The 13,912-nt window shown below is 34.9% G+C and overlaps 1 protein-coding gene across 2 annotated transcripts in view; it reads left to right on the top strand.

Annotated features, from left to right (window-relative positions):
- Positions 1-13,912, top strand: part of AGBL2_1 (Cytosolic carboxypeptidase 2) — a 67,770-nt gene that overhangs the window by 14,700 nt on the left and 39,158 nt on the right. For both annotated transcript variants that reach the window (XM_051213889.1, XM_051213890.1), the window contains exons 7-12: positions 1,063-1,178; positions 2,468-2,810; positions 4,575-4,742; positions 6,867-7,036; positions 9,723-9,879; positions 13,649-13,750. In XM_051213889.1, the coding sequence (XP_051069908.1) occupies positions 1,063-1,178; positions 2,468-2,810; positions 4,575-4,742; positions 6,867-7,036; positions 9,723-9,879; positions 13,649-13,750 (1,056 nt within the window). The remainder of the gene's footprint in view (positions 1-1,062; positions 1,179-2,467; positions 2,811-4,574; positions 4,743-6,866; positions 7,037-9,722; positions 9,880-13,648; positions 13,751-13,912) is intronic.

The following is a 13,912-nucleotide window of genomic DNA, read 5'->3' as shown; positions in this document are numbered from 1 at the left end:
TATATCATAAGTGTTAAAGTACAATAAAGTAGAAGCTTGATATTTGTATCGTTTTCATCTGTTAAAGTTATACTTTCAAACTGATATGATATGTAAGCTGTTTTGTGTTCAGAAAATAAGTTACAGATATTCCATTAGAACTGTGAATGTGATACTGGCTACCCCATAGTCTATGTGAAAGTTATAGTCAGAATAAAGACTCTGAGGTGACCAGCATCGCGTTTATAATTCTAGTAGAAGATCTGTAAGACAAATTAAATCCCACAAAGTTTCGACCAGTATTGAGTGTATTATCGAAATGGATAAAAATCAAGGGTCACACTAATATAATAGGATAATAATGTCCTTCTGTTGGCAGGTCACATGCAATAGGGTAAGTCTACAGATACATCAAACCAGGTTAATGTGGTGTGCGCTTAAACAATGTATTGATTGGTAAGTTATGAACATAACTAACAATCTCCAAGATGTAAACTTTCAAGAAAGTACAGTTATATTTTCAATATACAAATCTTTAGCCACATGTGTTCGATATGTGTCCAATATGATGGAGAATGGTTGACAAAAATAAAACATAAATAGTACAACTCATTATCTTTGCTATCCATTACAGGATTCTAACAATTGCTTTTGAGAATATATTAAAAAAGAACTAAGAAATATCTTTTTGATTGAGATCATGAATCGATTGATTTTAGACCACCATAGAAAACCTAGGAGCTCCGGATGGCTGTTTCGTCCTAGTATGAGACTCCTCACCAGTGCGCATCCGCGACCAATTTGTCCACTAGTGACTGGCTTCGTGAAGGAGTTCTCGAAGTTCTAGTGGAGCGCCGTTGGATGACAACTCAGCGGTCTACAGGTTAAGCATTCGTGCGCAAGACTGAAGATCCTGGGTTCGAATCCCGCGAGCAGGATCGTGGTTGCACACGGCTGAGGAGTCCTATACTGAGACGAAACATACACATTATTTATTCAAATCCGTCTCATTACACTATCAGAAGTGTATTATTTATAAAATAGCTCATTTTCTTTCTTAAACATTCTTAAATCAATTTACAGTCTACTAGTTTATTTGCACAAGGTATGAGACCATTAATGTACAGTGAGAAAATGGCTAAATTAACCGGTATTGGATGGCGACGTGTTGGTAGTGATATAAACTACTATCAAACAAAGTTAGTCAATGTTTATATTAATTTATTATTTCTATTCAGTATAGGATGTTTATTTTTATAATCAGATGGGTTTTGTGGAGATTGTAGTAATTTCAATGGTCAAGATCGTGAGTCAGTTGAAGCTAGGCCACCATGGAAAACTTGGGATCACTGGACAGCCGTTTCGTCCTAGTGTACGACTCCTCAGCAGCGCACATCCATGACCTCGCCCCCTGCGGGTTTTGAACCCAGGTCCTACTGGTTTCGCGCGTGAGCACTTAACCACTAGACCACTGAGCCAGCTGGCGTCCAACGATGTTAACGTCTTTCTTCAACTAATCCGCGAAATTGAGCGACACATTCACCATTGTCTTCAGTGAGTTACTATCTCACAACGGACCCGGTTCTTATCAATATTTATAAAAGAATATAGGATCAAGTCAATGTTTATTCTATTTATAACTTCCAACATAATTATTTATCAATATCAATTTAATTCCTCTTGTACATTGCCGTGTCTCGGTGGTCTTAAGGTTAAGCGTTCGTGCGCGAGACTGGAGGCTCTGGGTTCGAATCCTGCGAGCGGGATCATAGATGCGCAGTGCTGAAATGAGTTTCATAACTGGTGTAATTATTTCTAAGTTCTACATCATTTTAAACGTAGGTTGTGTTAATCAAGTTTCTTAGAATGGAATTACAGTAAACGAAGAAGTTTCTAATTGTTTCACAGCTTTTAGTAAGTTTAATGGAATAGTTATTAGTTTAAACTGTTTAATTTTTTTAAATACAGCTTATGTTTTGTCAACTAATTCTCCTTCAACGTTCTTTAAACTATCACATTTATGCTACTTTCATCTTTGCTTAAAAAAGCTTGTGATTTGAGGCAATATCGAAGCAATCCGCACAAAATGCACGTATGCCAACAAGAGACTGATCAATTGCAGTCCCCAACATCAATGGGAAGATACTAGTAAACAATACCAAGTGAATTTAAATTTCACCCCATTACACAGGTAGGTGGCTATCAGGACTCAGTAGCTAAATGAATAATGCTATGGCGTTTGAAGCGAACGGTAGTAGATTTGAGTCGTGGAGTGGAGATCAACTCTATGGTGCGTGTGCATCCAGCCGACAAGTCCCAAAAAGGATGAAACACGCGTCCTGGATTCCACCGCTAGCCACTATCCATTTTTGATTGGAAAGCTTCTTATTTCCTTATCGACGAATGTCAAATCTTACCAGTCCTATTTATTCTGTTGAAATCACTCACATTCTTATTAGAATAACATATTTTTTCTTTCAAATTATAGATATACGGAATCTACAGACAGTAAACCACAGTTCAAAAACAAACCACAAAAGGATGATACTTCTAAATTACATCAAACATATTCATTAACTTGGAAATTCGAATTTCCTTATCCAAATGATATTGTATACTTCGCTGCATGTTATCCATACACATATACCCAACTTCAAGAATATTTAAATAAATTAACATTAAATTCGTCAATTAAGAGAATATGTCAACAGGCAACCCTTTGTTATACATTAGCTAGTAATCCAGTACCATTATTAACCATTACAGAGCCAGATGATTATGATGAACGTATTAGTAGTGATAATAAAAATGTCGATCAACTTCCGAATAAGGTTAGTGAAGTGTTTTATTGTAAATTGAACTTGTTGCTGGTTAAATTTCTTACGTTTTAATATACCAAACATATTCAGGAACTTAATACATTACTGCCATGTAATTGAGTAGGTACTATATTAATAAAACAGATTATATAGTTACATCCATGTGCCAGTAAGGGATTATAGTGATTGTTGAATTTCACTGAAATCATGAACTGATTTGAGTTAAACCACGATTGAAAACCTGTAAGCACTGGATGGCCGTTTCATCTTCGTATGGGACTCTTCAACGGTGCACATTCACGATCCTGCATATGGTAATCCAGGTTAGGACGTTCGGTCTTGCGCACAAACACTTAACCTCTGGACCATCGACCCGGCAGGTATTAGTCCTTATCATAAGTATTTCAGGGAAAGAGACATTTGAGTGTAAGATTTGTAAAATTAAGTGACTTTTAAAAAACAAAATATCTTAAAACTTAACTTTATCATAAATTTGGAGTGAGCTGGATATTCATTAAAATACCTATGAACCACTGAGCATCTGATTAATTCAAGTTATGAACAAGTGACCCAGATGAAATCTAAGGGAATCACGTATCACAACCGGTGAGATGCATTGTAGTCACTCAATTAAATTCATACTGTTCACATTGTTAATTTCACCTAATTCAAATGACCTTCACTTTGGCTAGACAACTTATCAGATTTTCGTCAAATATTTTAGACCTTTTTTATAAAACTTCATTTAAAATGTTCATTGCTATCAAATTGTATTATTATAATTGTGAGAACTAATCTATCCATAACGGCATACATCTTTGTTTATCTGACCATAAATTTTGACTTTCAATTCGTGGATGCGCATTGCTGAGGAGTCCCACACTGGGACGAAACGGCCGTCCAGTGCTTCCAGGTTTTCCAGTGTGGTCTAACCCAAATCGATTCATTAATTCAAACATTAAATTAGTACAATTTCCACAAACCCTCATTCTGATATATATATATATATTAAAAAAGCTTCGCGCAGATATGATATGTATAATTTATAAAAAGTATAAGTATTTATTATCATAAAAATGGCATGAAACCACCCAAACTGCCCAGAACTTTTTCTATATATAAAAAATTTATTTTATTATTCATTTGAATTCTAAAAACCAGATGTTTATAAGGGTTGTGTGTTACGTAATATCTGAAGTAATCATTACCATAACAAGATTAATAACTATCTAATAAATATATCAAAATGGGAGTTTGTGGAAATTGTGGTAATGTTAATGGTTGAATTCATAAGTCAATCTAAGCTAGACCACCATTTAAGACTTGAAAGCATTGGACGGCTGTTTTGTGCGCATGTGGGATCGTGGACGCGCATTGCTGAGGAGTCTCATACTAGGACGAAACGGCCGTCCTTCCTGGTTTCCAATGGTGATGTAGCTTAGATTGACTCAGGAATTCAACTGATATATATATTAGAAGGGGTTTTGTGGAGATTGTAGTAATTCCAATAGTTGAGATCATGAGTCACTTGAAGCTAGATCACCATGGAAAGCCTGGAAGCACTGGACGGCCATTTCGTCCTATTGTGGGACTCCTCAGCAGTGCGCATCCACGATCTTGCCTCGCGAGATTTGAACCCAGGACCTATTAGTCTCGCGCGTAAGCGCTTAACCACTCATGATTTCAGCTACTGATATATATATATATATATATATATATATATATATAGCACTACATTGTTCTATTTCATCCATTAACTTAAGTGTTTTTGTCCAGTCGCGTTCAGATTTTCAAGCACAACCTACCGATAATAATCATAATAAGCCATTGGAGAAGAAACGTTGCGTCGTAATTACAGCACGTGTACATCCTGGTGAAACACAAGGTAGCTGGATGATGAAAGGTTTATTGGATTTTCTTATAAGTACAGATCCAGATGCTAAGGTATGTAATATTATTTTCATCTACTTAAGAGATTTCTTCCATATTTAGTGAATCAATTGGTTAAACAATTTATAAGAGTTTTTATCTGAATTCAAACTAATAGTTGAACAGTATTTAGGTACCGAGTTAAGATAAACCAAATTATTTTGTTACGTAAACATTTAACCGGTGAACCATTTATTCGCATTTGTTTATTTTGATATTTGATTAGATTTCCCTGAAAGAGACTGAAGAATTAGTTTTCATACGAGTTAAGCTATATTATCATATGTTTGAAGCAATTAGTCCCTTTGATAAATTTCGATAGCGTAATAAGAGGATGTTGATTATCCGAACTATAGGATGTATTAGAGTGATACATTTACAGAAACAAATAAAATCAAATGATCTAATAAGAGTAGAGGATAAACATTCATCATCTTCTATTGCTAAACACATAATTGGAACAGGTCATAAAATTGATCTTAACTCGGCTTTTATGGTATGGTACAAAAGTGTAAAGTGGCGTATACTAAGGTTTATTGAAGCCTTAGCCATACAAAAATTCAAATCCCCTTTGTGTATTAAAAAATAGTTTATTCTCACCTTAAACCTACCCTGGTAATATTAGATTATTATCTGGAGTGATAAGGTTTCAAATTGTTTTCACATTATTATTTTCTTTATTATTCCTTGTCTCCTCTTACCCTCCATTTCTAGTCAACTTACTTACTTACGCATGTTACTCCACGTGGAGGAGCATAGGCCGCCCACCAGCACTCTCCATCCAACACTGTCCTGGGATTTCTAGTTTAGATGATCTTTTATTTTTCTATATAAATGTTCCTAACAAGTATATGTGTGATCAGATTGTTCGAAATGCCAGTAAAGGCTTATGGAGATTATTAAGTTATTGGTTACGATCTCGAACCAATTGATGTTAGACCACCGTTGAAAACCCGGAAGCACTGGACGGCCCTTTCGTCCTATTGCGGGACTCCTCAGTAGAGCGCATTCACGATCCCGCCAGCATGATTCAAATCCAAGCCCTTCAGTCTCGCGCGCGAACGCTTAGACTACTTGACCACTCAGCTGGCATCCAACGGTGTTAATGTCGAGATGTATTGCGTTAATATACCGTCACATAGTGTTGATAATCTTAGTCTTCTTATTACACTATTGAAATTTATTATATGTTTATATGTCTATTGCATGTTTATTAATTGTTGTAACCGAATATTTCTTGTCATACACTGCTTTAAGAGTTACAGAAAGTTTAAAATTTGAAATCAATTCATATAACCGTATTATTAACAATTTCGAGTGACAATTTTATTGAACTAACGTGATCTGAATCTGTAACGTGTTCAAGAATTAACTTTCATACACATTTCGATAGTAAGCAGGAAGAGGTAACTTTGAGAGATACATTTTAAAGATGGCGGATTTTTGTAACCAGTATAACTTGCTTAAAAAATAACACGTGAAGTTATGATGGCATGCTGAAGTAGAGCTTGTCCTAAACAAACCGACGAACCATAGGACGAATAGAAAAAGGTTTAAAAGAAGTTAAACAGCATAATGTGTTTTTTTTCAAATATTTCTGACTTCTATTATTAGAATCTTTAAATTGAATGTCAGTGAAAATCGTCTATCTTTGGCATGATTTTATGGATTTTCACGACCAGTTAGAAATCAGTTCACTAGTTGAAATTTTGTGGACTGGTTGAAGTTAGACATTGACACTGTTGGATGTTGGCTCTGTGGCCTAAAGGTTAGGCGTTCTCGCGCGAAACCAATAGGGTCCTGGGTTCGAATCTCGCGGGGAGCGTGATCGTGGATCCGCACTGCTAAGGAGTCCCGTACTAGGACCAATGCTTCCAGGTTTTCCATGGTAGTCAAACTTCATTTGACTTATGAATAAAACTATTAAATGTTGTATTTCTAATGAATAATGTTGAAATAACTAGAAAGAGAATGAGATCATCAGATGTTCATTGTTTAGTACAAATATTGCTGTTATTGACACCGTCTGCTCTTTCTCAAACCCTATTTTACAACTTCAGAATATTCTCTTCAATAAATTCCTATCAAGTTTTTCAATCTATTAAATTATCTTTGTATTCATTGTTTATCTTTGAATAGGTATTAAGATCTAATTTTGTGTTCAAATTAATTCCAATGTTAAATCCTGATGGAGTAATTGTAGGAAATTATCGTTGTTCATTATCAGGTTGTGATTTGAATCGTAAATATACATCTAGTTTAAAACGTTTTTTTCCTACAATTTGGCATACTAAACAAATGATTATAAAGTAAGTAATTCATTTTTTTTTTCAATCGAAATGATTAGCTTAGATTTAATTTGTAACGTAACTATGATGTGAATGGAAATGTTTTCCTGAGTATGATCGGTCAGTCAATCAGTTACAACATAAGATCAGGCACATATATGCATCGGTCCAAGTTCCCATACCTCATTAACACAACAAGATGAACACCGGATTCATAGAAGTAGTTAATTCAATGGTAGTAATATATAAAAGGAAGATTGCATATAAAGATATAGTACAGGAAGAAAGAATTAGTTCATAGAAAGAAAGATATGAAGCGATTTTAATCTCATGGTTTAGGGGAAGACAGAGAGTGTATACACCGACGCCATTGTGATAGATTCTGAGCCATGTCACCAAGAGTCCCTAACCATTGGTTATGATAGTCACGCGGACCCCAACCAAGTAATCTGTGTCTCCCAATATGGATCAGACCAGAAGTTAGTGACTTCAAGGACTAATGCAACGTTTTGGTTTGGCCGCCCCTAACTTTCTTCCAACCATCTCCAACACCGGTTAGCATTTCACGTCGTGGTAATCGTTGTTCAGGTATACGTAACACGTGGCACAACCATCTCAGTCGATGAAGATTTACAATCTCATCAACTGATTTACCATGATTCCTGAATACCCAGTGTCTAACCTCAATATTACTTACCCGATGATCCCAGCAGATGCGAGCAATATTTCTTAGATATCTGTGATCAAATACTAGTAGCTTACGACTATCTTGAACTCCTAACGGCCATGTTTCGCAGTCGTCAAGTAGAACAGAACGAACTGAGTATGGTAGATTTCCCTTATTATAAGCATTTAATAAGAGGATTCAAAGAATTTGAAAGAGTAATATATTCTCATCTCTCTATCGGTGAATTTTATTTCCGTCGAAATCACTAACCAAATGTTATGTTTGAATGTTGAATAAATAATCAAAACGCTGGATAAATAAATGAACGTAGTTCTTAAAGTAGAGAATAAACAAATTTATAAGGTTTTTTCCCATAAGTCTTCAGTAAGCAATGATTTTTCAGCATTCATTTCTGAAGAGAATGAATATTGATTATGAAATTTGCTTCGTGAGAATCCACACTACATTCACGAGGGAAAGTCCTTGATGTTGTATCCTAACAAAGAATAAATGAACGAAAACTGCTAGGAATTATTTAGGAACTATCATTTTTTAAATTCTGACTGGATAATTATTGAGTAACTAGACTATATATATATTCGTATTCCTTTCATTTGACCTACTGGCTACTATTATAGGATTTAATATTCCTGAGTTACTCTCAATTTATTAGTTACAGTCTCTTACACTCACAGCCATATTTTGACTTGATCTTGTATAGTTGTTATTTTCTATTTTATGTTATGATGCGCTCTGACTTGCTTCTATATAAACTATGTATGTCTGAAATACATGATTCATACAGTGGAAGCTGAGATTGTGTTCGGGACTCATATAAGTAAGGCTAGCCGTGAAGAACCAATAAAGATTCGGAGTTCACTCGAGGCTGCTCGTGCTGGTCGGCGCATCATTAATTTGGCACAGGGCCAAGGTTTTATAAGTCTGTCCTAACTGGCGAATTTGCCAAGTGATAATTGATGAGCTATAGGACATAACACTTAGCACAGAAAAACAATTCATTTATGCTGAAGCTAACTAGTGCAGAGCGCAATGGTACCAAGACACCGCTAAGTTTCATGTGGTGGTCTATATTTACTTCCTATTTTTCAGGCAACTACAGGAAACAATGATAAAGTTTTAAATCACATAAATTTGCTTGAACGATCATGTGACTATGAGATGAATAATGAGAATAATCTGCTAGTAAATTTTTCTACTACTGTTGATCAAATCAATTTTACAAACCGTTTCCTAAGTATTGTTCTTTTCAATGAGACTAATTAAACTAATCCACTTGCAAGTGTTGAATACATGATGTAAAACAATATATTTAATAATTGAATTCACAAGTCAATTGAAGCTAGACCGTCATGGAAAACCTGGATCCATTGAACAGCCCTTTCGTCCTAGTATGGGACTCCTCAGCAGTGAGCATCCACGATCCTGCCCCTCGAGACTCGAACCCACAACCTTTCAGTCTCATAAGCGAACGCGAAAGCATTATAATGAACATATGCGCGCTAGTTACTGTCTCCAATAGTTATTTCATGGAGTTCTAGTGAGAGGCAGTGACCAATGGAGTTTAACCGGGTCTTTTGTGAAATAGTAACTCACTGAGGACAATGGTGAATAATGGCTCAATTTCGTGAATTTGTTGAGGTTAGATTTTAACACCGTTGGAAGCCAGCCAGCTTAATGGTCTAGAGGTAAAGCCCTCGCTCGCGAGAGTGATAGGTCCTGAATTCGAATCTCTCGAGGTGAGATCGTGGATACGCATTGCTGAGGATTCCAATACTATGACGAAACGGCCATCCAGTGATTCCAGGTTTTCCATGGTGGTCTAGCTTCAATCGACTCATGAATTCAATTATTAAATTACTACAATCTACACAAAACTCCTCTCTGGTTATGTTTAATTATGCATTATTCATGTTTGACTCAATAGCATTTGTTTTAATATATTCGTTACACATTACTCCTTTCATTTAACATTATTTAGTGTTTAAATTTAGAATTTATTTTCATTCATATGTATTACAGTGTCATGAAACAGTATGAAGTTGTTGTTTATTGTGACCTACATGGACATAGTCGAAAGCAACAAATGTTTATATATGGATGTAAAAGTCAAACCCCTGAAAAGCAGTATTATTCACGTATATTTCCTGCTATGTTAAGTAAAAATATACCAGAATTGGTGAGTTATATTTGTTGTGTTTTCTTTAAGTGATATGATGTTTGGCACATAATTCTTCTTTGTTATATGTTAACATTGGAGGTTATGTTTCTGAAGTAAATAGCATAACAATTATATAATACATAAATATATCTCTATGTAAGTTATAAAAGTGTAGAATATCTAAAGATTAACTGGTTCATATCGCCTATGGAATCATACCTTTTGACTAAAATATTAGAGGATACTTTAAGTATTCCCCATCACATGAGTTCTTCGGTTCAATAAAACCGATTTATGATACAAAGTGAAAACCGATAATAGAAGAATGTCATATAAAATAATTCAACTCAGGAAAAATGTATGTTATCTTCAACATTTATGTTGTAAATTCACTTGGTGTTGTTTTACTTGTGACTAAAGGTTATATCAAGGCAATGCGCACAGGATGCACATATGCCAATATGAGGTTGATTAATTGCTGCCCTAAATAATAATTGGAAAATACAAGTAAAACAACACAAAGTGATTTTAAACTTCACCCCATTGTACAAGCAGGTGGCTAACAGAACTCAGTAGGTAAGTGGATTACTCGGTGACATTTGAAACGAACGGTGTTCGGTTCGAGTCCCAGAGTAAAGATCAACTCTGTGATGTAGGTACATCGAGCTGATGAGTTCAAGATAGGACGGAACGCGCGTCCTGGACTCCACTGCTAGCCACTATCCATCTTTGCTTAAAATTTACGTTGTAAGTTAATTACTTTTGAAGCAGTTCTGATTGATCAATCACTAAATAATTTTAGGCTGAATGGTTCTAACTTAAAGTGGGTAATAACGAAACACTGGAGTATTCTTATCAACTCCTTCATGTTTCTCACAATATTCTTCGTATTTAGCAAAGTTTAACATTTTGTAATGATATTCTTGAAGCTGAATAGAGTCTGACCAATAATGTATGCTTTATTATTTTGAAAGAGTAAGGTTTAATCAAGTTTCTATATTGCTACTGATGAAATATTTATTATAGGGTGAATTGAAGATTGTTAAACTAGAGGTTTTGCAGAACGGACTGACCTTAGCTTAATAACTAATGAAAAACAGGATCCATTAGAAATGTTTTATCCTAATATGAGACTCTTCGCCTGTACGCATCCAAGACCCAACGAGGAACAAAGTAAAAATTTAAGACCTTGAGGTGTGTGCTTAACTTTCATATCACTTAGTCCGAACCCAATGATTACCATTTCTTATTTTAATCAACTCATGATACTCCATGACCGACATTCAGCGCTGGTGGTAATATTTGATTTATGAACATAAACATTAGAGGATAACTCTTAAGTATGTAATTTAAATGAAGACAGCTTTTCAAAATAACTCCTTTAATTATCAAATACTGCCTTGATGTGACCATAGTCAGAACAGGCAAACTGTATCGTTGATAAAAATTTTGCATTTGAGTTCTTTAAATTAATAAACCTCGCATCAGTGATACGTGATAATTCGTTTAATTCTAATAGAGAACAATAAGATATCTGACCGCTGATCAATAATAAGAAATGAATCATGTTTATAATTGGGTACATCCTTATGATTGTTAGATAAGAAATAATTGAGTATTTTGTGATCAAACTTAGTTTGAGTGTTGAGCGTTTATGTAAAATAATATTGCTCGATTTGTTTATGGTCTAGAACTGAACAACATAGTCATGTTTCTGAAGGTTAAGAGCTCTTTGTGAATCTTTTAGTTCGTGAATCCCTCCTATAACAGAGAATTCCATGCTAGAACAGATCAGCTACCTAGGGTTTTCATTTTTAGACAAATTCATTCCGTGACGTGAAATTATAGATAACTATTACTTTTTTAAAGTCACCATTAAATCTCAGTTATGGATTCTTAAATCTTCAACTGTTATTATGCTATTCTTTGTTTATATGTGACGTCACAAGAAACATTAAGGGAATTTCCAATGTCAAATAATCACTCAAATATAGTGTTACACTTTTTTGATGGAGATTTGTTCTCTGAGCTGGATGGTTTGATCGTGACGCTTTCATCATTCTTCTGAACGACATCATCAGCACAACAAGAACTAATCAACATAGAGGTCTACAGGACAAAATGTGAACCACATGTGGAGAAATTCGAACACTTCACTTCTATCTGAAGTTTGCGCTGATGATGTCATTCAGAAGAGTGATAAAAGCTCTACGAACAAAGCATCCAGCTCAGAGAACAAAACTCCATCAAAATCATCCACTTCAGCTACAAATCTACCAAATCATCTCATAGTGTTATACTATAAAATCTTTCATTTCATTGAGAAATAAATATTTCATGGACGATTAGAACTACATCGAAAAAAGCACGAAAGTGAATCTATCCATAAAACCTTTCTTTTTCTCTCACATACATACATGAGCGATGACCAGAAACCTTTTAATGATTTTGTACTTCTATGAATCCGATTTTCATCTTGTTGCGCTAATGAGGTGTATAACAACTTAGACCAATGCATATATGTGCCTGATCCTACATTGTAACTAACTGACTAACTAGATAGAATTAGTTCTTTTTATAAATATATGAGTTGAACCTATATTGACAATTATACTCTGTTTGACTTTCTGTACAAACAGATTTCTTGTTTGCAGTAAATTATCATGATAAACTATTTTGTTTTCGTTGTAACTTAACCTAATGGACTAGAATTTACCATTTGGCACCCATTGAAATAGAATGATGATTCTCAGGTTTGTCTAATGTTTGAAGAAATTTAAATAAAACACTTATCTAAAATAAAACATGATCAATACTGATCTTCCATAATCTGGTAAAGTAAATATTGACTCATTATCTTAACTTACTGTGATGATTTTATGTCCGGCTTCTTATCATGTTATTTATCCACCAATCAAAATACGAATTATACGATCTTCGCACTGTGTCAAACCAACGACGTTCGACCGAGATGGTGGAGAAGATTTGTAGCTCAGGTGGATGATTTTGGTGGAGTTTCGTTCTCTGAGCTGGATGGTTTGGTCGTGGAGCTTTCATCGTTCTTCTGAACGACATCATCAGCACAAACTTCAGATAGAAGTGAAGTGTTTGAATTTCTCCATATGTGTCTCAAAGCTTGTGCTGATGATGTCGTTCAGAAGAACGATGAAAGCTCCACGACCAAACCATCCAGCTCAGAGAACGAAACTCCACCAAAAGACGTTCGACCGGTATGAGAAGTCTAGCGTCCTTATTGGTCCTATGTCCTCTTAGCCCGTCCACTTGAGTCCAGAACATCAAATATCAGCTTCCAATATGCGAATCATTTGTTTCAGATATACTGGGTTTATATATCAATCAAACAGACCACAACGTACCATAAAATAGGAAATAACATTTGTACACAATCAACCCAAAAAGTGACTGTGAACGTGGGAGACTGTAATCAATAAACTGAACATAAATTGAGAACAGTCAATCGTGCAATAATAATCTATAGGCCAAAACGAAGCTTATAATAAGATGAATATAAATATACATAATCTAATCACTGAATAGTTATACCACAAGAATATATAGATAATATTAATCCATTAATAGGTCTCAGGAGTTACTCGTGATTTAATCTTCGCTCGGATATAACACTTACTAAATAGTATTTACAATTATGTCCCCTTTCCCCCCCCCGAAAAAAAACAGACCGTAAATCAACTTTCCATATCATTTCAAGTCATATCTTTTTTAATATCCCATTTAAAAACGATTCATGTTTTCTAATAAATTATAGTTTAATTTTGACAAATGTAAATTTGCTGTACAAAAGGAAAAAGAAGGAACTGGACGTATTGTAATGTGGAGAGAAGGAATTATAAATAGTTATACACTAGAAGTAAGTGTTATACTAAATATCATATATATAAGCATACAAGTTATTAAGATCATCAGTATACTGGTTGTGGAGATTGCTAAGTTTTGATGGAGATCATGAACGGATTGATTTCAGACCACCATTGAAAACCTGGAAGCACTGGACGGCCATTTCGTCCTGTTG

The sequence above is a fragment of the Schistosoma haematobium genome, chromosome 3 (assembly GCF_000699445.3).
Source record: "Schistosoma haematobium chromosome 3, whole genome shotgun sequence".
Lineage (NCBI taxonomy): Eukaryota > Metazoa > Platyhelminthes > Trematoda > Strigeidida > Schistosomatidae > Schistosoma > Schistosoma haematobium.
The sequence above is the reverse complement of the archived record's forward strand: the minus strand, read 5'-3'. Positions and strand labels throughout refer to the sequence as shown.